General features: G+C 35.7%; 3 protein-coding genes across 6 annotated transcripts; 2 read left to right on the top strand and 1 right to left on the bottom strand.

Moving 5' to 3' along the window:
• The first annotated feature begins 1,177 nt into the window (after positions 1-1,177).
• Positions 1,178-2,243, top strand: LOC109112684 (trace amine-associated receptor 13c-like). The gene has a single exon (XM_042746976.1). The coding sequence runs from the start codon at positions 1,257-1,259 to the stop codon at positions 2,241-2,243; it is 987 nt and encodes a 328-aa protein (XP_042602910.1). The 5' UTR covers positions 1,178-1,256.
• A 1,830-nt stretch (positions 2,244-4,073) lies between these two features.
• LOC109112686 (feline leukemia virus subgroup C receptor-related protein 2-like) lies at positions 4,074-16,448 on the top strand. 4 transcript variants are annotated; one of them, XM_042746429.1, is made up of 11 exons: positions 4,075-4,940; positions 5,775-5,916; positions 9,555-9,695; positions 10,767-10,834; positions 11,048-11,151; positions 12,521-12,631; positions 12,841-12,946; positions 13,081-13,192; positions 14,368-14,423; positions 15,797-15,904; positions 16,228-16,448. In XM_042746429.1, exons 1-10 carry the CDS (start codon positions 4,389-4,391, stop codon positions 15,860-15,862), a joined length of 1,458 nt encoding a protein of 485 aa, XP_042602363.1. In that variant the 5' UTR covers positions 4,075-4,388; the 3' UTR covers positions 15,863-15,904; positions 16,228-16,448. The 4 variants fall into 4 exon arrangements, with proteins under 4 accessions (XP_042602361.1, XP_042602363.1, XP_042602364.1 ...); XM_042746430.1 differs by lacking the exon at positions 15,797-15,904; XM_042746428.1 differs by having other exon boundaries at positions 15,797-16,448.
• A 1,119-nt stretch (positions 16,449-17,567) lies between these two features.
• LOC109112968 lies at positions 17,568-24,127 on the bottom strand. Its single transcript, XM_042746913.1, has 4 exons — positions 23,960-24,127; positions 22,143-22,501; positions 21,550-21,743; positions 17,568-19,807 (listed from the first exon to the last, which is right to left on the bottom strand). Exons 2-4 carry the CDS (start codon positions 22,477-22,479, stop codon positions 19,706-19,708), a joined length of 633 nt encoding a protein of 210 aa, XP_042602847.1. The 5' UTR covers positions 22,480-22,501; positions 23,960-24,127; the 3' UTR covers positions 17,568-19,705.
• Positions 24,128-24,346: the final 219 nt, after the last annotated feature.

The raw sequence follows: 24,346 nt of genomic DNA, 5'->3' as shown, positions 1-24,346 counted from the left end.
CCCTGAAGCAGATGGGCTACAGCAGCAGAAGACCACACCGGGTGCCGCTCCTGTCAGCTAAGAACAGGAAAGGGAAGCTACAGTTCACACAGCCTCACCAAAATTGGACAATAGAAGATTGGAAAATGTTGCCTGGTCTGATGAGTCTTGATTTCTGCTGCAACATTCAGATGATAGGGTCAGAATTTGGCATAAAGAACATGAAAGCATGGATCCATTATGCCTTGTCTCAATGGTTCAGGCTGGTGGTGGCGTAATGGTGTGGGGGATATTTTCTTGGCACACTTTGGGCCCCTTTGTACCAATTGATCATCTTATAAATGCCACAGCCTACCTGAGTATTGTTGCTGACCATGTCCATCCCTTTATGACTACAGTGTACCCATCTTCTGATGGGTACTTCCAGCAGGATAATGCACCATATCACAAAGCTCAAATCATCTCACACTGGATTCGTGAACATGACAATGAGTTCACTTTACTCAAATGGCCTCCACAGTCACCAGATCTCAATCCAATAGATCAGCTTTGGGATGTGGTAGAACGGGAGATTCACATCATGGATGTGCAGGCGACAAATCTGCAGCAACTGCATGATGCTGTCATGTCAATATGGACCAAAATCTCTGAGGAATGTTTCCAACACCTTGTTGAATCTATGCCACAAAGAATTAAGGCAGTTCTGAAGGTAAAAGAGGGTCCAACCCGTTACTAGCAAGATGCACCTAATAAAGTGGCCTATGTATGTATGTGTGTGTGTGTGTGTGTGTGTGTGTGTGTTTTTTATATATATATATATATATATATATATATATATATATATATGTGTGTGTGTGTGTGTGTGTGTGTGTGTGTGTGTGTGTGTGTGTGTATGTATGTATGTATATATGTGTGCATAAGGATTTTATAGGCTAGAATTTTTGCTTTTCAGTTTTTGATTTCATATAAATACACTAATGCTTTTTTATGAGCTCTATGTGACACTTTTTTAAATCAGTTGATCTCCCAGCTGTTTGTGCTTTTCCCTTGATGCTGCCAGTCTTAGAAAGAGTCAACATGTCAAGTGTATAAAAGGCAGCTCGTTGAAGCTCATCTTTATTGTGAAACTTCCAGGAGTGAAGATTGTGTTTCAGTGGAGCAGATAGAAACAGCATCTTCAGAGGTCTTTATCTGTGGTTATGCATATGTTGCACTTTATATAACAGAAGTCATATGGAACGATACTCTGTTTGGATGATTCTTCCAAATACTCCACAATGAATCTTACAGCAGTGAACCAAAGCGATGTCTGTCAGGAATATTCATGTCCAGGGAGATCTGTTTCTTTATCTGTCTATGTGATTCTGTATGTGGCCGCAGCATCTGTGTCTCTGCTGACCGTGTGTGGAAACCTGCTGGTCATCATCTCTGTTAGTCACTTCAAGCAGCTCCACACACCTGCGAACATCCTCATCCTCTCTTTGGCTGTATCCGATCTCCTGGTGGGAGTTTTTGTGATGCCACTACATTTGTCTTGGGTCATCGAGTCATGTTGGATTTCTGGACCAGTGATGTGCTCTGCTTTAAAAATTGTTAATTTTCAAGCAACAAGCGTGTCTGTTCACACTGTGGCTCTGATAGCCGTTGATCGGTTTTTGGCTTTAAGTTCTCCTTTTCTTTACTCAGAGAAAATCTCACCCACTGTGATCTGCATAGTGACTTTATTTAACTGGCTGTTTTCACTTATTTATAACTTCATTCTTCTCTTTGTTAATGGAAACTTCACTGATGTCACGTGTCCAGGAAAATGTATTGCTATTATAGATGGGATTTCATCATTTATTGATCTCATAGTTGTGTTTCTTATGCCTTGTACACTCATTATAATATTATACACTCATGTTTTTGTCATCGCTAAGAGACATGCGACTGCTATAAGAGCCCTTCAGGTTCACAACAGCACAGGATCCTCCAAAAACAGAGTCAGTGACAAATCAGAGCGAAAAGCTGCCATACTGCTGGGGATTCTGGTCATTGTGTTTCTCCTGTGTTTACTGCCGTATTATATTTGTTCTTTAGTGATTCCGTACAGTGGTGATGATTTGTTTGATGTCAGAGATGTTACTGTAATGGTTTTCTTCCTGAACTCCACCATTAATCCCATCATTTATGCTTTATTCTATCCCTGGTTTCAAAAAAGCTTAAAATTAATTTTCACATTTCAAGTGTTTAATAAAGACTCATCCCTGATGAATGTGCTGTAAGTCACTAAATATAAATATACTTAATTTTTTCCTAATTTGCCTATATAGGCCAATGCTTTTTATTCATTATTATTATTATTCATGTCATATAATAAACTTGACTGTAAAGACGTGGATATTGTTTTCAATCATGCCAGTATACTGTATAACAATGACGGTGGAGGGCATTTTCTTTTCCTTTATGCCATATTTCATGTTTTGTTTGTTATATACAGAAATGTTGAAGAGCAAAACAATTATGAAACAAAACTATTAACGAAAAGGCAAAATTGTATAAAGAAACATAAATAAATTAGGCATTGTTTTGACCAACAAGTACTGATATTGATCAATTGTTTAAAATTATAACATATGAAACACATATGACATTTATAAATATTATCCTTGTTCTTTTCTCTTTGTTTTTCTAAAATCTACTTTTTAATACAGTTACCCATTGCCTAAAAGTATATTAATGTGGATTTATTGTGTTTAGCCAACAAATATTACAAAAAAAAATGCTCAAAATTTAATTTGGGCTTGAAAACATCGTTTGTGACTGAGATACAGTATCTTTTCATAAATATAATATCATGATATATAGGCTAATTGCATTAGTATGAATATATAAATGTTAAATGTGATGTAAATGTGTATAATACTTTACAATAATATTTAGCAATTAATGTAGAAGAGCTTGACACACGGCTCCTCACGTGGACAGAGCCAAAACAGAAGCTCCAGCCTAGCAGAGGGCGCCAGATCTCTTCACAAACATCAGTAAACTGAGGCGAGTGCGATGTTTCCAGTCTGTGTCCAGGAAAATGTATTGCTATTATAGATGGGATTTCATCATTTATTGATCTCATAGTTGTGTTTCTTATGCCTTGTACACTCATTATAATATTATACACTCATGTTTTTGTCATCGCTAAGAGACATGTGACTGCTATAAGAGCCCTTCAGGTTCACAACAGCACAGGATCCTCCAAAACAGAAGCTCCAGCCTAGCAGAGGGCGCCAGATCTCTTCACAAACATCAGTAAACTGAGGCGAGTGCGATGTTTCCAGTCTGTGTGATTGATGTCTCTCACCACTAGGGGGCGCGCGATGGCTCAAAAAGTTGAATCCTCCTTTGAGTCGCATTCAAATCTCAGGATGTTTTTGTGGGTGTTTGCACACCACAATTATAATCCTTTAGATATATTAATTTAGGATTGGTGTCTTGAATAAAAGGTGAAATCCACTCCAGACATCTCTGTAATATAATTCAGTAAACTGATGTGCTCTGTTATCACAAACGTCCCGTTCCATCCCGACAATGATGAGAAAAACAACAGATACCACGTGACCGCTTCTCATCGCTACAAACCAGTGCGGCATATTATCAGAGTTCCTGTTATAAACATTATATTTCACTTATATTTGCTGCGCTAATAAGTACTTTCATGCCCATTGTGATTGTGACGTGCGCTCAGATTTGGCGTCATCTGTGTATTTTATTATTTTGAGCTACTGCAGAGGATCATGGGAAATGTAGTTTCGACGTACAATTGTCCGCCTCATAAACCAGGTAAATAAACAGCGAGTATACGCGTTGCTGTTCATTAACAACACAAAATAAGTCAATAATTCTTTCATTGAAATTTTAAAGAAAAGTGTGTTAAGTATTTACGGATGTCAATTACCTGATCAAACCACAACCCTGTTCTTTAAGTTTGTTTTTGAAACGTTTTCTGTTAGATTTACAGTGTACACTATCGTCATTCTACTTGCTCAGGAATGTCACGTGACTGACACAACCGCCTTACAGTGAAGCCCCGCCTATTTTGCCCTCGGTTTGTTTATCATTTCTTTTCTAGTTAGTTACTTTATGTCAGGAACTTCATCACGCTGGCGAAACTTTCAACGAATGTTTAAAGAGTTTCTGCTGCGGAGACCGGAGACTATTAAATCCGAGCAGAGAATGTAATAATTTGGGAGGTTTATCCGCTAGCGTTAAACTCAGGTAATATGTTACTAATCTGTCATGTAGAGTAAGTATTTAATTAGAACAGACTTTGACAAGTTATACAGTACTACAGTGAGTTTCAGTAGAATGCCGGCGTTCCCTCAACATGAATGAATGAATGTTTCAGTCTCGGAGAAATTCTGAACTGAGTGAAAATGTGTGATGAATCAAAGCCAGTGGACGGAGAGGTGAATGATAATAAATATTTCTCGAAAACAGCCGCGACTGATGCTGAGGTGACTTTTGAACATCGAAGCGCGCCGCCGGAAACGCGTTTATATAAAAAGAGATGGGTCATAGTGTTTTTATTCAGCTTGTATTCGCTGTGTAACTCCTATCAATGGATTCAATACGGAATCATCAACAATATCTTCATGCGCTTCTACGGCGTGGACTCTTTCACCATCGACTGGATGTCCATGATTTACATGTTGACGTACATTCCGCTCATTTTCCCCGTCGCGTGGCTCTTGGATAAAAAGGGGCTGAGGGTCATCGCGCTCGTGGCTGCGGCTCTGAATTGCACGGGCACGTGGATCAAGGTGGCCAGCGCGAGACCGGACCTTTTTCCGGTCACATTTTTGGGTCAGTTCACGTGCTCAGTGGCTCAAGTGTTCATCCTCGGGATGCCCTCGCGCATCGCGTCGGTGTGGTTCGGATCGGAAGAAGTGTCCACTGCGTGCTCCATCGGGGTCTTCGGAAATCAGGTGGGTTTCAGTAAAAAAATTATAATAATAGCATTGCTCATTTAACTGTATTGTACTGTGAAAGTTAAGCTTAAGTGTGTAGCCTTATGTTCGCTCCACTAGCGCCATTAAACGTAAAAACAATGACTGTTTCCACACAGGTATCTTGAACACGCCCCATTTGCTATTGGTCAGCAAAAAGATAGTCCCGCCCACACTCGCTCTCATTCTTTGAGCCAAGATATATATGTATATATATATATTTCTATTATCCAACAAGTATAATTTTTTTTAAATTATAACATAAAACACATGTGACAATTGCCTCAACCTTATCTTTTTACACTGTCTGTTTACTCTTATTTTTTCTCAGCCTTAAGCTGCTTTTTCATTTTTTTATTTCTATTATTTTATTTTCATTTTTTTTATTTCATGTTATTTACACACACACACACACACACACACACATATATATAATTATATATATATAATTACTCTTTTTACTATTTTATTATTACTCTGTTGTTCTCTGAACTTTTAAATTGGTCCCCGGAACCCATATTGACAAATGGAGGACAAGCACAGGATTAAACAGTGTTGTTAGTAAATACCATGTGCAACCGCATAGTTGCATGACAGTTATGAGTTTTCAGAATCCCAGTATTATGTGGAAACGGCCCTTGCTTGTTCCCAAATTTATATTCATGGTGCGTTGATTCAAAACATAGAAAACTAGGCAGTGGATTGAAACAAAGTGAGTGCAGTATTAAAAACACAGTTATGTATGAAATCAAGCCTAGCTGGAAATGTGGCATTCATTTAACCTCAGAAATGTTTTATTATTTTTTTTTTTAGTTGGGGATCGCCATAGGTTTCCTAGTTCCACCAATACTGGTTCCAAATGTGGACGATCTGGACGAGTTGGCGGCTCACATCAGAGTCATGTTCTACATCACGGCAGGGGTGGCCACCTTCCTGTTTGTATTGGTTGTCATTGGTAAGTGCAAACGTCAGTTATTCTATGTCATTCCAAAGGTCATATGAAGAGATGCAATATAATTAAGATGCTTTAGATGTGATATCTTCTTTTATCCAAATTATTGCACGTCTTTCACAAAGAAATAACAGTTTATCTTGCTATCTTGGCAGAATGCTTAAATCAAATCGATTGTAAGTCTTTTTTGTGGCATGAGGAGTTGCTGCCTATGTAGAGAGTTTCCAGCTGTCCATGTAGGCAGCATGAAGCTTTAGTGTGTTAATATCTTCTAGTGCCTGTCTGTTCTTCTTTTTGTTGAGTCTTACCCTGTTCTTCTTCCTGCATGTACATAGACAGATTTTGTATTTATAGTTTATACACATAATAGCATATAAATGATTGTTTGTTGGCACCGTTATTTAATGCCGTTATTTCGTTAGTCAGCTTGTACGAGTGCAAATGGAGTATGTCAGTGCTGATGACTGTCTGACCTTTAACCCAAATGACAAAAGGGGAAATGAGATTTCTTTCAGTTTCAACCCATTTTGCTCTCTCTCTATACTCTATTTGCTTTTTGTTTAAATGCTGAGCCGCTCGTTTTTATCTTGACAAAGCCACAAAAAAATCCTGTCACATTCTGAGCTGCACTCACGTGAATTCAGTTCTGCTCTCACAAGCAAAAACGTTGTTTAGGCAATTAAAGAAGAAAATCACAAGATGTTTTAAAGAGTTAAAGGGACAGTTTGCCCAAAAATGTATGACTGGAAGCAAATGTATTTCTTTTTCTAGACCTTTTTTTGGAAAATTTTGTACTTTTATAATGCTTCTTGTAATTGTCTGAGTTCCCTTCCCAATTTGCTTTCATTGAATGGTAATGCATACCTGGGGTTTTCTGCTAAACATCCCCTTCTGTGTTCAGTGGAAGAAATAGTCATGTTGGTGAGTTAAATGATGACAATTGTTATTTTTAGGTTAAAATGTTCTACTAATTTCCCTCAAAATAACCAGTTAACTTGCTCTGTTATGTAAGTCTTTAGTAAAGAACAAGAACAGAAGATTCTAGTGTTTCTGTCTTAATAGCTCTGCAATTTAAATTCTGCTGCCATTTTTAATATCTAGTGTATATTTGATAGAGCAAATATAATAAAGTTCAGTCACCTGCCGTTTTGGGGACAGCGGGCTAAATTTTTACTCAAACACAAACATTCACAGATGTCAAAACATTGGATTAAAGAAGATTTCCACCCAAATGTACCTCTTGTATTTAACACACAGACATGATTGACTTTTTATTTTATAATATGACTTTTTTTATATTTATTTATTTATTTATTCAAACACCTTTTATTTTAAACTGTTTACATTTATTAAACATTAGGTTTGTGCCAAAACCTCACCAGCTTGGATGGATTTTTTTTTTTTTTTTTTCACAGTGCAATCTAGGACTGGCTTAATGAAATGTACATGTGATGATTCATTTTAATTTTAGCTTATAATTTAATAATTTTGTTATTTGTATTTTGTGTAATATTCTTATACATATCTTTTTAATATTTTTTAATATATATTTCTGTTTAGCTTTAAAGGGGTCATGTGACGTTGCTAAAAAGAACATTATTTTGTGTATTGGGTGTAATGAAATGTGTTTATGGGGTTTAAGGTTCAGAAAACACATTATTTTCCAGTACACACATACTGGCCTACATCGGACTCCCAATCGAAGGGTTGTTGCTTGTAGGTGGGGGGAGTGAATGTACCTCTATGCCCCAACTTGAACCCCCAACTGCTCCCCGGGCGCCGCATGCCCACTGCTCCGGGTGTGTGTTCACAGTGTGTGTGTGTGTTCAACTTTGGATGGGTTAAATGCAGAGCACAAATTCTGTCGACCATTTGTATACAAAGCTCATTGTTCTGAAAAGTGAGATGTGCTGTGATTTTTACAAAGCTCATTGTTCTGAAAAGTGAGATGTGCTGTGATTGGCCAACTATCCAGTGCGTTGTGATTGGCCGAATGCCTCAAGCGTGTGACCGAAATGTTACGCCCCTTAACATACTGTGATGCCATCTCCTGGCACGATGAGACAAAACCAATAAAACCCTTTACAAACAAAGCATTGGTTGCATCCAGTGGGGACATAATTACTGATTATAAAGACTTTTACTGTCTTTTTACGTGTTGCATCGTGCCACGTAAACATAAAACCATGTCTGCATTTGTGATCGGAGAAACGACAAACAACAAGCGCTACTCTACACTTCTCAAAAATCGCGTTTGAATCATCAGTGGAAAATTCTTTAAATATGAAAAACGTACTTAAAGTCTGTGAGTCAGAACAGCCGGCACATCAGGAAACAGTCCTCCACAAAATGCATTGGACACATCTGAATATTTGGGTCGAACCGTTCTGGAACAGTGTTGTAAATACAACTTAACCACTGATTTCTAGTCGTATCCTCTTTTGGAAGGCCAAACAAAGTAGTTTTGCTTTCACAATGAAACACAGCGTCACACACGGCAGGCTTGAGTGAGCGGAGGCCAGCTTGAGAACGGCACGGTGACGACCCCGGGCTGGACTCCACTTCGTCCACGGTGAAAGCCGATTCAGCGATACACAGTGCAAAGTTGATGTATTTCCTCAGCGACCAGCACGGATCAGCTCCAGGCATGACGAAGCGGATATCGTCCTCTGTTGGAAGGTCAAACAAAGTAGTTTCACTTTCACAGTGAAACACACAGCGTCTATACGACATGGCGGCGGCAACAACAATACTACAACGAGAATAAAAGTTACGCCTTCTTTCTTTGTGTGAAAATTTGGGCGTCGTGATGCAAATCTTCCCACATAGTGATGTAGAGATGTGGGGGTGTGTTAGAACGAGCCGTTTTAGGGGGGTGTGGACGAGTCTTAACTTTTATAAAGAATATCTCTTTGGATTTGTGACTTTAGTCTTTGCAACTTCACAGATCTTCTTTATGCACCAAGAGCTTGTAACACTCCAAAGAGAAAGGAAAAATTGAAATCGCATCATATGACCCCTTCAAATTTATTATATTTCAGTTTTAGTCATTTTATTCAACTTCAACTTAGCAGTCTACCAATATATCGTAGCTATGTTGATGCTCAGCTTTTTGTGTCTCTCAGTAAATTTTGCTAAAATCTAATATTATAAAAGATGAAATGCTAAGCAAAGGTTATTTAAGACAGCACTGGCCATGACAAGACTAAGACACTCTTCACTGCTCCCTAAATACACAAAGCATTAGACTTTATAGACCATGTTTCTTGAGTAAAGAAGATGCTCTACTAATTCAAACAACCAGTTCTTTATTTACCCTTACATCGCAAACTAGCAGAGAACTGAAAACAGTGTGTGGTAATTAATTCTGTGAGTTTTTGATGACAGTTTGAGGATCTAGTGTTGTTCTGAGGTTCAGTCACAAGCTCATTTGAATACTTTTTCATTGGTTAAATATTTGGAAAACCATAGACATACAGACATAAAGAATTATAGCAATGCTTTATGAAAAAATAAAAGAAAAATGGCAAAATATGGATATATGAGGCTTCCGCCCAACAGTGATGATATGTAAATGAAGAGTTCTCTGTGATGTATGTGACTGGTGACCAGATGAGTTGGTGTTTTTATGTTCTCGTCAGTGTTTCAGGAGCGTCCAGACATCCCTCCCACCCACGCTCAGGCCGCGGCTCGGCGGATGTCTCCAGAGAACTACTCATATACAGCATCCATCCACAGGCTGCTTCGCAACAAAGCCTTCATCCTTCTCGTCATCACTTATGGTAAATGTCTTACTCTGCACACAACAGATCCATTCAGGGCCTCAAACTGGGGTTTATTATACTTGCTTGCCATTTAAACACACAGTGGTAGTTTGTTACTGAAAACATTAGCATGAATTGTTTTTTTTTAAACTTCAGAACATAACTTATCCTGCTACAGACATAAATGATTCCTCAGATCACACATGTGCTGTTTCAGTCATAGTTACATTGTGCCTATAAAAACAGTCAAAAACACACACACTCACATAAACACAAAGCACAATGAAGGGACTTGATCCATATATTATAGAATAAAATATTCGCACTAGTATCTTACTCCTTCTAGTCTCAAACCAGGAAACCAAATCGTTCAGCAGCTTCAGCCACATAATTTTCCCTTTCTTTCTTTCTAAAATAAAATATTATTTATATTATATTTTAATACATTGCTGTGGATTTTGTTACGCATTTAAATTCAAATATATATTTTAGTTATTTATAAATACGCACTGTTCAAAAGCCATACAATACTGCTGTTTTTACTGTAATTTTGATCAAATAAATGCAGCCTTGGAGACCATAAGAGACTTATTTCAAAAACATTAAGATTTTAATGTTAGTGTATATGTTTATTTATGTATTAGATATGACTAGCTTGTGATGGCATGAAGATTAATTTAATGTAATGTAATTTGCGAGATTGTGCAAAATTGTGCAAAATTCTGAAAAACCCATCTGAAAAAATATAAAACAAGTACTAAACAGAAATAGTAATATCTTGACTGGCATAAACTACATTAACAGTAAGAGTTTATGATCTATCCACACACACACACACACACACACACCTGTGCAACACTTGCATGAGAAGCCTGTAGCTGCATTTAACCTGGCTGAACATTGACAGAAATAATCCTGCAGGAATGCAGAGCTCTTTATATCTTTACAGCTGCTTCAGAAATGTGAAGACATGTACTGCTTAGTAGATACACACCGTACCAGCTGTCTAACAGGCTACTTTTTAATTTCAAGTTTATGCTTGTTTCAGCCTGTTTCTGTTTTTGACTTCATTTGTCTCTCTTTTTTCAGGGCTGAATGTTGGCTGTTTCTACGCTGTCAGTACGCTTCTCAACCGAATGATCATTGAACACTATCCTGTAAGTCCCTCTCACCCACCTCCGATCCAGCCAATCACGAAAGCCCCTGACCTACATGCAGTTTACATAAATCACTGAAATCTCTTCAGTTACTTTTTAATTAGCATTATTGGTGGATTTCATGACTTATATTATTTGTTTATCCAGAGAACTGATCTTAATACAGTTTTGGTCAAACAGAATGCATGTGAAAATTTGCTCTGCTTTGAACAGGGAGAGGAGGTGAACGCCGGCAGGATCGGCCTCACCATCGTGATCGCTGGCATGGTAGGATCCCTCATCTGTGGGATCTGGTTAGACCGATCTAAGACATACAAGTAAGAGGCTGGACTTTAATCTTGAAATGTTCTTGAGACGAAGACAGTGCTCGATAAACATTTGTCTTCATTCCTTCTTGAGCCCCCCCCCCACGGGTCTGTTCATATGTTTTGGTTTAGTGTGTTTGTCCAGGTGTTTGAATCTCTGCCCAATGAACCTAGACTTTAGAGACCATGTGACCTTCTGTTTTAGTCTATTTGACCCCTCGCAGCACGCCTTCCCTTCCTGGGCATTGTGATGTTTCTTTTGTTCGGCAGAACGAAGAACAAAATGTTTTTAAGTATAAAAACATACATTTACACATTCCACACAGAATATTTCACAGAAATTACACAAATTAATAATATGGTTAATGGGTGTTTCTTCAACTTCAGATATATTGTGTCACTGGAGTTTAATGATATGTACTTTTGCTACTCTTCAGATAATTTTTATGTATACACTATACTGTTTAGTATAGTTTGTGGTCAGTAAGGTTTTTTAAATGTTTTTGAAAAGAGTCTCTTGTGCTCACCATTGCTGCATTTATTTGACTAAAAAAACCTGAAAAAAAAAAAAATTAAAAATTAAAATAACTTTTATTTGAATATATTTTAAAATATAATTTATTCCGGTGATCAAAGCTGAATTTTCAGCATCATTACTCCAGACTTCAGTGTCACATGATCCTTCAGAAATCATTCTGATATGCTGAAAAAACATTTCTCATTATTATCAATCTTGAAAACAGTTATGCTGCTTCAAATTTTGTAAAAACTGTAATAGAGTTTATTTTTCAGAGCTCTATGATGAATAGAAAGTTCAAATGAACAGCATTTGTTTGAAATAGAAATCTTTTAAAACAATATATATGTATTTTAATACATATAATGCATCCTTGCTGAATTAAAGTTTTATTTATTGATTGATTTTTAAATTGTACAGACCGCAAACTTTTGAATAGTAGTGTAGATTTAATTGTTTTCCCCTTGTCCTAAACCCAGATGTTCGGTTTTAAAAACATGAAAATCCATGATAAAAACATTAAATTTTTAGAACCAGTAATCTAAACAAAAAGCAATCATAAATCATTTAAATTTTTATGATGTGAAAATTATTGATATATTTTGGTACACAAATTGTGTTCATCCAACAGTTGTGCCATCATTTCCTCCAAAACCAAAAGGTTTTGATGAAACACCCAGATATATGTTAGATTCTGCTGTTTTATGAAATGAACTGAAATGTTTTTTCTGGATCTGCATGTGTTTGCAGCAGCTGTGAATGACATCATCAAACTCATTTGCCTAATCATACTAGGATTTACATGTTGGATCCTGATGAAAGATTTAGCCTGTCCCATGTCTCTGTTATGTCATCTCTCCACAGACAAACGACTCTAGCCGTGTATCTGATGTCGCTTGTGGGTATGGTGCTTTATGCTTTTACCTTGGATCTGGGTCACCTGTGGGTGGTCTTCATCACAGCAGGAACCCTCGGGTACTACAAGATTTCAACTGAAAACATTTTATTTTTATTCTTTCTTTTGATGTTGTTACAGTTTGTTTCTGTTTTGTTTTGTGATATCTGAGATACAATAAAATCCTCTCTCTCTCTCTCTTTATATATACAGTATATATAGATATATATAGTTATAAATAAATGTATATATAAGTTTGCCCTAGATGTTTTGTTTGTTATTTATGCAGGTTCTTCATGACGGGTTACCTTCCCCTCGGTTTTGAGTTTGCTGTTGAATTGACTTTCCCAGAGTCCGAGGGGACGTCTTCTGGACTTCTGAACTGCTCCGCACAGGTTTGTGTGTGATATTTGATGATAATTATGTTATTTCTAAGAGTTGTGTCTTATTTTGTATTGAGTTTTATATTATTTTAGAGAGTTTATATGAAGTTATCAGCAATCATATTAATTGTGATTTCTTACTGCAGGTATTCGGGATCATATTTACGATCTGTCAGGGCAAAATCATGGACTCTTTTAATACTCTGGCTGGAAATCTCTTCCTGTGTGCCTTCCTGCTGATAGGAACCATCATTACAGGTGCAGACTGTTCAATACTCATCTACCTGGGTATTTGTTCCTCTTTAATTGTGTATAGAGCTTATCCTTGAGGGACTGTGAAACTGTTGTGTTTTACTCTGGTCCTACTCTTGGTCTAGTTACTTTTGAATGTTTTGCTTCCTGGTGATGATAATGCTTCTTGGAAAGCATTGCATATTGAAATTCATTTGACATTATGAAAGCCGCAGTGTCCTCTGATGTTTCAGTTAATGTTTAAGCTATTAAACACAGAAAAAAAACACTGGGTTGTGTAAATATAGGAAAAGCAACATTGTTTTGGGACAGTTACAGCCAGAAACCTTCTAGGTCCAAACATGGAGCCAGATGGGATTTCTGTGTCTCTTCACATTAGTTAGTTGTACATGTAAAAAGCACCTAAAATGAAGGTCGATTTTAATCATATGGTTAGTTTTGTTGTCAGGACAAGCTTGTTTTTCATATATGCCAGGTCGGGGATAGTTGGCACATGGTTTAAATATTTATAAACTTGTATAATTTTGTATAATTACAATAATAATTTTGGCTGGAGTTATTTAAATGGTTGTTCCTGGTTAATATTCGGCTAATTTTTCAGGCAGTAAAAGCTCACGTGGAGTAATTATACAGTCATTCATATAACATTTATGCATAGAGGTGCAAAGTTTAATTACTTCTCAACTTTGTTTCTCTGTTGACAATGACTTGTATCTCAAAAGTCTTATCAGATTGAGCTTCCTCTTTGTTATTATTAATTATGAATTTTTTATTTTTTATTATTTTAATCATTCTTATTATTGTTATTGTTATTATTATTATTTTGACCAACGTCATATCTTTTTTAGGGTCAATATTTATTGCATTATTTAAATAATATAATATTTATAGCATTTTTAAGGTAGTAATATTTTATTGTAATACAAAATTATTTCAAAATGCATAAAAATAGAATTCATATATTAAATAATTTTTATTTATTTATTTATTTATTTATTTTGATTTTGATTAAATATAAACTGGACAAGTATTTTGAGGGATTCGTCGATTTTATATTCCCAATTCAGGTACTGATTAGATAGACTAGAGCTTACAGGTTGCAACAGTCAGCTTAGTAGATGGTTTGGTGCATGTTAAATGTAATTATGTGTGTCTCATTGCATTTCTGTTCTTTATCTCAGCCTGTATTAAGTCTGATCTGCGCAGACAGCTGGCAAACCAACAAGCTCTGGCAGCCGTAAGTATCAAACCAAACTTATCAGCAAAACATTTACACAAGTGCACTTTACAATTACATTTTATACATTATATGCATTATATTGGTGATATAAATTAGATAAAGGTTTACATGACCTTCCCATCCAGCAATAAGTTCATGTTTTGTATTTTCTGCTAGCTTTGATACAACAGAAATCATTTCATGTCCTCTAACATGTGCTGCAGATACTAGAGAAAATGACACTCCTGTTGTTTTTATCTCATGTTTCTGTGTCGTTGTGTTTTAACCTGAACTTTAGTGTTTTTGGTTTGATAGCTGTTGTTTCAAACGTCCACAGCAGGAACGTTACTGTGTTCCTGCAGATTTTCAAGGGTCTTCGGCCTCGAGCAGCTCCTGTGGCGCTTTTAAACTTTTTTTTATGTTAACATTCCAGCGCTGTGATTGGATGACACACGGGAAATGCTCTGAGAATCATACCAGCTCTATAAATGCATTTCATCCTGTTCTTCACCATCAGTCTTGCTCATCTTTACACGCAATGTCAAAGGCTGCATTTATTTGATCATTTGATTATGTGATTAAAATACAAATAAAAGAGTAACACTGTAAAATATTATTACAGTTTAAAATTTACTCCAGTCTTCAGTGTCACATGATCCTCTAGAAATTATTTTTTATATGCTGATTTACTGCTTAAGAAACATTTCTTATTATCAATGTTAAATACAGTTTTTTAAAAAAAACATTTATTTTAGTGTTTTTGCTTTTACACAGAACAACGACAATTAAGAAAAGAAAAAAAAGATTATCACAATGATAAAATAAATGAAAATGTAATAACCTATGACAGAATAACAGATCACTGAGGGACAAATGCATACAAAGACAGAATCTAATTTAACTGGTCAGGTAATTCGTAAACAGGATACAAATTCGTAAATGTTGTAGAATGACTTAGTCCTGTGTGTATATGTTAAAATAAGAATATTGTCATAAGAATGACAATAATTGTACACATCAATGTTAAATACAGTTGTGCTGCTTAAAATTTTAATGGAACTCATATTTTTTTAAATAGAAAGTCAATAAAACAGTGCTGATTTGAAATAGAAATCTTTTGTAACATTGTAAATGATACTTTTGATCAATTCTCAGTGTTCTTGGTGAATAAAAGTACTAATTTCTTTCAAAAACTGAAAGAAAAAACTTCACATTCCTCTTTTCCACTTATCTTGTTCTTCCTTTCCATTTTTCCGCTTATTCTATTCTATTTTCCACTCATCATGAATGGGATGTTTTTAATTCAACCTCCTCTGAGCATCTCATTCTCTCTAGTTTCCTATCTGTCCAAATCCATTCATGTTTACAGATCAGTGTGTGTGTGTCTACAGGCAGCTTTGGGCAGGTTAGACGTTCAGGTTCACAGTGGGACATCTCTCTACCCTCCACACACGTGATCAATCAATCATTGCCTGATTTTATTGCTCACTGTGGTTCAGGTATGGGTGGCACACGCGATCAGCACTTCTGATTCGCGATCGATGAGGCTCATTTTAATTATCGCTTATAAAGTGATTCGGCTGTGCTTTTGATTCTCTCTCAGAGTCCAATGTTCATGATTTTTTGCCTATTTTGTCTGAACGCTTCACCTTTGAGCTTTGTTCGTTTGTGTATGTGTAGTTTGATGTTCGATGTGTACTTAACCTTCATTTAATCCACTAACATACGAAATGCAGATGTGTGCATGAAACTGGTTTGTGGCCAACAGGGGGCGTCGGTTTGCTGTGATATCTGTTACTGATGATGTGTTTTTTGTTTGCAGGGCCCTGTGGAAGCGTCACCGGCACAAGCTTTTGAAGCCAAACTCTAATGTGATCTCAAGTAGCACATTTATCTTTTATAGTTTTGATCCGGCCTTGAATTTTGATTTATTTTTCCTTTGGGACTTTTAAATCACGTTGTATTTTGTGTGTGTGTGTGTGTGTGTGTGTGTGTGTGTGTGTGTGTGTGTGTGTGTGTGTGTGTGTGTGTGTGTGTGTGTGTTCATTTCAACTGAACTGAATTTATATAATATAAAAGCAATGAACAGGTGTTGTTTGTGTTTGTTGGTATTGTGTGATCACTTGTTTACTTGATCACTAATCATCTCAAGTAGGATATATTCAAATTTTTTAACTAGTTTATCAAATGATGATTTAAATTATTAACATTTAAAATTTCTTATGTCAGCAATGAAACCCATTAGATTCTGCGATGAAACGCATAAGAATGTGGAGTGTTTCAGAATTGTTTGAACTTAAAAATAGAAACCGAAGCTCAACACAGTTAAATATACTGTGTTGGTTTCAATCTGGGCAGTAATAAGTACTGAATAACTGTTTCTGTATTTTTATATACTTGTTTTTTTTTTTTACCCTAATTGACGTTCTCTAAAGACCATCTCAATAAATTGTAATAAATAAAACAAATCTGACATCTAAAGCACATTACTGTTATATTATTTAATTTTTAAATATTTAAAATACATTTTTTTGTAAAATGTTTTTAGTATCATTACAATCTTCCTATTATACCTGACACTGAATAAAACAGTGCTATGGTTTTCAGTAACACCCTTATTTTTCTTCTTATTATTATTATTATTATTATTACAATTAATAGTATTGTATTATTTTAAAATTAATTATATATATATATATATATATATATATATATATATATATATATATATATATATAGTTCTATATTTTCATGAAATTGTATAAACAATTATAATAGATTAAAATGAAATAAAAAAATTATAATGTAATATATTACAATGCAGAAATAATTGAATATTATAATAACTGTTATATAATTATTGTAGAATTACATATTATGTTAAATTAGATTTGATAAAATATTAATATTATATATTATCATTATATAATAATTATTATTACCATAAATAGTAATCATAGTTAATTATTTAAAATCATATCTTACATATATAATTTTAAAAGAACTATAATTTTATAATAATTAACTATAATTACTATTTATGGTAATCATAATTAAGAGCTATTCCATTCATAGTAAGCATACATTTTATTTTAAAATGATATATTTTAATAATATATGTATATAATCTCTCAGATTGAAAAATAAACACAAGTAGAGCTCAAATGAATATCCATAAATTTTTAATGCGGTGAACATTGCAGAAAAAGTGTCAGCATTTATATGACAGCATTTATGATATACGTAAAAAAAGACATCTTATTTCACAATTTTATAACAGCATTTAATATATTTATCAAACTGTGTAATAATTTTAAGTAGCAAAATTAAAAAAGAACCAGTAGTAACGTCCCGTACACATTCCAAACAAAGTAAAAAACAGCTCGACATTTTTACTCCTTTGACGACTTTCTGAGACAAGTGCATTTGAAAGGGCATTTCAGATGAATGAGGCAGCAGCAGCAGCAGCCTGTTCCTGCAAATCATCACTTCAGATTCTCTTTGAGAGTCTGTTTGAGCTCCCTGTTGTTCAGCTGGAGGTATTTATGCACCCGGCTGCGATGCGTGTTCGTTTGTGATCTATAATCCACACGTTTGGGTGCTCCCAAACCTTCATCGTTGGCCTGCTGTTCTAAGGCACCTTCAGCTGTTTGATTGTCTGCAAGTGTCATCGTTAGCAATACACAAGCATTTGAGGCACACCTGTCAGAAGAACAACAGGACAAGAACACAGCACACAGCACTGGAACATCACCTTCGTGGAAAGTCTTGAGGAAATGGTCTGAAATCGTAATAATTGCAAAGGAATGATGTGGATTTTGTGGACTCTGACAGTCTGTGTTATATTCACACCGTCTTCATGGTCTCTAACACTATACTGACGACATTATGTGTATTAAACTATCGATAATGCACAAGCAAGCCATGTGAAATTGTAAACCGCAAAAGTACAGGCACCTCAGTAGATTGTACCTCAAAAAAAAGCATGGAACGATATCTATTTTCGATAAATTAAATTATTAATCTCATATTTTAATTAATTTCACTTTACAATATGAGTTTACAAATATATCTATATATATATATATATATGTGTGTGGAAAATAAATTACCCGGGTTTATCGCATATCATATACAAACTCTTAAATATTCATATCAGAAAGAAAATAACACAGGAATGTTTGGAATGACATGATGGTGAGTAACAGATTACATAATATTAATTTCTGTGCGAACTGACCCTTTAATTAAAGCATATTTACGCTATCCAGAGGACACCTTAAGACATTTACAGTAATAAAAACCTCTGTGTAATTACTATTGATTGACATATATACCAACACAACTCTTGCTAGAACTTTAATAGGTTCTTATATGGTAACTTGTAGGTTAGATTAGCTATTGATTGCATTTATCGCTTGAGTTGTACTGTAAAATATGATTTGGTGTATTGCTCTTTGAGCACATTTTGAATGTCACCAATTACTGAAGAGATGCCTTAAATACTGATATCTCAAGTAATACTTCAGTGCCTAAAAGAAATCTTGTCATTATGTAAAGCCTGTGATGTATGACATCAGAACAGTAAGGCAAACTAATATTTCAGAAGGGTAAAATTGTTGTTAATTTTATGGTACATTCTCTCTTAATTAGAAAAAATGACTCCTTTAAAATCACAAAATTCATATTTGTTTCTTGTGTTCTCAGAAATGGCTAATTTTTGTTATACAGGTATCAAAACCTGATGTTCAAGTTGTTTTTCTGCATTTGAACAAAGTGTCGGTCCTCTATGATGTTACTGGCCTCTGGATTGCATCTCATCACATCCGTTCTGTCTTTCAACTCTGTCCAAATAACACTGTTAACAACAATGAATCAAGCATAAGCCGTGATACACCAGTAGAGAAAGATGAAGAGTCTGTTCTGGGGTGCGTCGGAGTTCGGTAGGTGTATTGAAGTCAGCACAAATACTCAAATGCTTTTGACCTTGAGTATTCTCACAGCTTGTTGCCTATTAAAGCAGTTCTTTCTTTTTCTGAGGGTTTTATTAAGGCGCTGAGATCCGCTCATATGTGAATGTGTTGGGGAAATATAAGGCAGAATATTAATATCTTCATATTGATATGCAACCTGCAGAAAATTTCCTCCAACGCTCCATTTTGAGAATGGCTTCTTCAGAAAAAGGAGGGAAGTCTGTGACCAGCGGCATTCTTCTTTTTGAGCCATGTAAATCCAGATCTGCGCATCTTACAGTGCTGTGTAAAACTCATTTGGGTCCTGAACAGGTGCGCCGTGGCCTCTCATCTCTGGGCTCTTGCATTCTGGGGTCTTTCTTGAGGAAAAAGGAAGTTATAGAGGGTCGTCACTAGCTGGAACAAACCCATCTGGCCCCTTTGAGTGAACTGCACAAAAATAAACCAAACATATGTTCATTAGGTAATATTTTTGACATAGGTTAAAAAGACTGCATTTTATTAGTCAAGAGAGGTACTATATAGAAACTATATTTTCCAAATAATTTAATTTACAATTAAAAGTCCACATCAATTTTTCACAGCCCATTTTTCTTCCATAATGTGAAGTCATTTCCAAAGGTTCAATTACTTACGTTGATCATCTAAAATACCAATAATAACTTAATAGCAATTTAAGTGTTGGTTAACATAATTTTTTCTATATAGAAAAGGAAAGTTACTTTAAATAAATCATGCACAGTTAGACCCAGGAGCATCTAAATTGGGTCAAAATGGCATATATCTGGCATTAGATGGCGCTCTGGGCTCAAGCTTCACTTCAAACTCCTCCCCTTCCCTTTAAATCTCCCTGATGGACAGTTAGAGCGGCCAATCAGCAGTCAGGCCAGCTGTGTTGTGGGCGTTTGTTGTAGTTCTTGACTATTGCAGTGTATTGCATAAGCTGCCTCTCTTACTGAAGGCATGCTAGATTAAAAAGAGTTAGCAAACTGTAATTATGATTAACTAATTCAAATTTTCCTGACCCATTTATTCTTAGTTAGATTGTCATCTTTCAACTTTTTTAATTATTCAGCCAATTTGATCTGTGAGATGATGAAGTTTTAGTTTTTGATCTTATCTGAGCTTGTGACAGCTGATTTCCACATTTCACGGTCTATAACATCTACAATCTGCATGTTCATTAAAACAGCTTAGTTGGCATATAACACATACAGAGAGTTACTAAAGGTGTTACATTAGCCTACTTTTGAGATTGTGGTCACATGTCTGCTGACGTTGACCTTGAGTCAGAGTCTAAATTTAGCCTGCAGTATAAACACACTTCACATCCTCTTTCTGAGATCACACACAAACTATAGCCGGCCTGGGTAGACACTAAATTCAACTGGCATTTATTGAAAACCTTGATAAATCTAAATTTATCCCTGTTAACCATAATTCAGAGGGTGTGAGTTCATTTTCTTCTCTCATAGTAAATGTTATAAGTCACTTTAAATAAAAGAATGATTTAATGGAAATGGAAACACATGGAAAATGTTTACCTCTAGCAAAACCCACAGTATCATTTTATTTAACCAGACCATTTTGTCTTCATCTGCTGTTTTTTTTTTTCATCTAGTTTTTTACTACAACAAAAACACCATATAATTCCTTCAATGGCCAAATTTACATTATAAAATGGCACTTTTCAAAATTATTCAAATCTCCCATATCATTATTTTAGTAAGCCCCACCCCCAAAAAACCTTAAAACCAAATTTAATTAAACTTAATTAAAAACCAAATAATTATGTTTTCAACAGTTATGCAAACTTTAGTTTTGTAAATAGTTATAAAAGTAAAAAAATAAAATAAAACATTAGACGACTTTGTTTAATATATGAGGTTGCTAAATAAACAAACTCTGTCAGTTACTGTAAAGTTAGTGGTGGTGTACATTTGATAACATCTTTGAGAAGTTGAGTAAACAGGACGGGTAAACCAAAAATGATGTCATCTCTCCCAATGAGCATTTGCATATGCAGCATTGAAATAACAGATGATGATGTCATTGCACATCGTGACAGAAACCACTGCAATGAAAACCACAGACTCTGTGCACAAACACCTGTGAAGCTGTTTAAACCATTTGATTCACATCGGCCTTGTCTCATCTGAAATCACTCTTACCAGCTGAAGATGTTCCAGCTGAAACTGATCCCCCATTTCACGCAGTTTACGTCCAATCTGAATCTCCACACTAATTCCCACGTCACGTTCGTCTTCCTTTTCTTCTGGTCTCCCTTCATCCTCTTCCGTGTTTTGTGTTCCATCCGGGACGGGTTCGAACAGTGCGGGGAAGTGTGAACGAAATCCAGCATTTCCTTTAGGATAAAAACAATGTTAATATTGTATAATAAAAATTATTTTTATTAATATATTTTAATATGACATATTATAACATTAAATTATTCAATAAAACAAGATTAATTATTATTATTATCAATTAATTAACAATACTAAATATAGTTTTATAGTTTGGCTTCATTTTTAACTGTAGTTGCAATACAAATTTAACAACATTTATAATTAAAATGCTCCAGAGCGTATGTGTGTGTGTGTGTGTGTGTGTGTCACAATTTGTATTTTTACATTCGTATTTTATATTTGTGTATTTTATATAATACATATCATATTCAGAAATAAAAAAAAATAAATTTGGGTGTGCATGTAGTGATTCATAATGCATATTTGACAATATGATGCATATTGTGTTTCCCTACCATGAAAAAGTGCTCTTGGCCCTTCTGGGGCCCCAGGGGCCATAGTAAGTGATGCGAGGCCCCCAGTTCCACAGTTAGCCCCAAATGCAGTCCTGGCCTCCACAGCTCTGCAGGGAGATGATGCATCTCTCTCTAGACCCTGGAATGGTGCCATATCTCTGTCTCTCGCTGAATTCAGCACAGTTCTGGCAGTCTGCGTCGATCTGTCTTCAAAGCGTCCGTGTCTGTTAGCCGTTTGTCCCACCTCTCCTCGTGGGCCGTCTCTGTTCTCTGAGCTCTTGTTTCTTAGCGGTGTTTCACAACAGTGAGGAAGCTGTTCATCCTCCTCATCATCCATCGGCGGAGTCAGCAAAACCGCCCTAAAATATACCACAGACTGTCACTCTGCGCAACTATATGAGAATTCACATGCTGTTCAATCGTTCTGTACTACATGACAAATTTTTTTTTTTTTTAACTATTCTTTCTAATGGAGTTGTTTTGCTTCAGGACATTAAGGTTTTTGTTTTGTTTTGTTTTTGTTTTTTGAAAAGTTGATAGGTTTATTTATTTTTCAACCCCAAATTATGCACAATTATATGATTGGTATGGCATTCAGCATAATTTTTCATTGTTCTCCAGTCCACCACTCTCCAGTTCACATCAGTGTTGTTTTGGAACACTTGACCTGATGCAAGTGCTGAATTTCAGCTCACCCACATTCACATGAACAAACAACCAAGACTAAACTAGATGGGTTTTATTTGGTTTAACAATGAATAACTAAGATCTGACAGTAGATCAGCTCATAAAGTGCAACTTCTGGCATGAAAGTGCAGCGATGAGATGACTAAGATAGTCACAGGCTAGTCACAAACAAAACCACCAAAACGTCAAATGGCAACATTTCAAAGGAGTCTCATACAAATGAGAGGAAGTTTCAGGCCTGCACTCAAGGGTTCTGTCTGCCACCGTTTCCCAAAAAAACAAGACGTTTCAAATCTGCACCATCATAACAAACAAATCCGTTTATGAAGTGTTCATGAATAATCTGATCAACTGAGAGTTACGGCACAGATTAGTACAGATGCTTTCAAAGAGAATAGTTTCGTATAATACATGGCAGCTGCAGTGAAATTAGTCAAACTGAGCAACTGCAAGAAGAGTTTTGAGACGTTTTTGCAGAATTTGTGTGCAGTGCATGAATGCTGTAGTCATCAGGACAACTAATCATAAAAAAAGTGTAATTCTATTAATAGAGAGATTATCATATGGACAGATGATTATTAATGAGAGTTAAACTCTTAATCTCTGCTGAAAAACCAGCCCAAAATGGTTTGCCGGTCTTAGCTGGTCTCCCAGCTTGGTAGCTCTGGTCTGTGGGCTGGTTTTAGAGGGTTTTTTACAGTAGACCAGCTTGTCCAGGCTGAAAGACCATTGTAGACCATCATAAACCACTCTTATTATCTAACAAACCATTTTAGGCGGTTTAATCTGTTGTTTTCAGCAGGGATTTCAAAAACAAAACAAAACAATGGATATACCACTAGGTAATACCATAGTAAAAACAAATTCATATTTGTTTTTTATAAAGATATTTCTGTTTTATAAAGTTCAGATGGGCAAATCAGAATATTATGTTGGGAATATTTCAGTGTTAATGAAGTCTGTTCTGTAATTTTAAAATTTTGCCACTTTCTTTAAGAGATCAAATCACTGAAACTTTTTCAAGACAAACGCAGAATCATTTCAGTTCTTACTTTTATATAGTAAACCACAGAAATCACAAAATACACAATGAAACTGCAGCACATAAAACAGAAACGAGAGACACTCACCGCCAGTGCTTGAATGTGTGTGTCAGTGCTGCTTTTATTCCGCTTTTCGTGTCAGCGCTCTTTTATTCCGTCTTCACTCTGCTTGTGTTTACTAACACGAACTCGCTCCGCGTTCATTCTGCGCCTTTCGCTCGAAATGTTGGAATTGGACACGAGCGCGCAGAAAGCCACGCCCCTGCCGTCACGTGATATGCTAATTACTCGAGATGGAGGCGGGAGGCGGGAATCTGCGTGTTGTTGGTGCCCGAGAGATGGAAAAGGTCAGTTTAGGGTTTATGTGTTGGAATTATAAGTCTCTTTCTGAGTACAAGTGGTGTATTTAAGCAGTTTTAATAGGTTCAGACTGTTAGTTAGTGGCGACGTTATTTAAAAGTAACCGTTTTAATG

Source organism: Cyprinus carpio, chromosome B20 (assembly GCF_018340385.1).
Source record: "Cyprinus carpio isolate SPL01 chromosome B20, ASM1834038v1, whole genome shotgun sequence".
Taxonomy (NCBI): domain Eukaryota; kingdom Metazoa; phylum Chordata; class Actinopteri; order Cypriniformes; family Cyprinidae; genus Cyprinus; species Cyprinus carpio.
The sequence above is the reverse complement of the archived record's forward strand: the minus strand, read 5'-3'. Positions and strand labels throughout refer to the sequence as shown.

Bases quoted from the DNA above. Each gene is read 5' to 3' on its own strand.
- LOC109112684 (XM_042746976.1), top strand. From the start codon at position 1,257: ATGAATCTTACAGCAGTGAACCAAAGCGATGTCTGTCAGGAATATTCA.
- LOC109112686 (XM_042746427.1), top strand. From the start codon at position 4,389: ATGTGTGATGAATCAAAGCCAGTGGACGGAGAGGTGAATGATAATAAA. The intron at 9,696-10,766 runs GTAAATGTCTTA...CTCTTTTTTCAG, and splicing joins CCTTCTCGTCATCACTTATG to GGCTGAATGTTGGCTGTTTC. The intron at 10,835-11,047 runs GTAAGTCCCTCT...TGCTTTGAACAG, and splicing joins TGATCATTGAACACTATCCT to GGAGAGGAGGTGAACGCCGG.
- LOC109112968 (XM_042746913.1), bottom strand. From the start codon at position 22,479: ATGGATGATGAGGAGGATGAACAGCTTCCTCACTGTTGTGAAACACCG. The intron at 21,744-22,142 runs GTAGGGAAACAC...TTTATCCTAAAG, and splicing joins GCCAAGAGCACTTTTTCATG to GAAATGCTGGATTTCGTTCA. The intron at 19,808-21,549 runs GTAAGAGTGATT...ATTTTTGTGCAG, and splicing joins AGCTGGAACATCTTCAGCTG to TTCACTCAAAGGGGCCAGAT.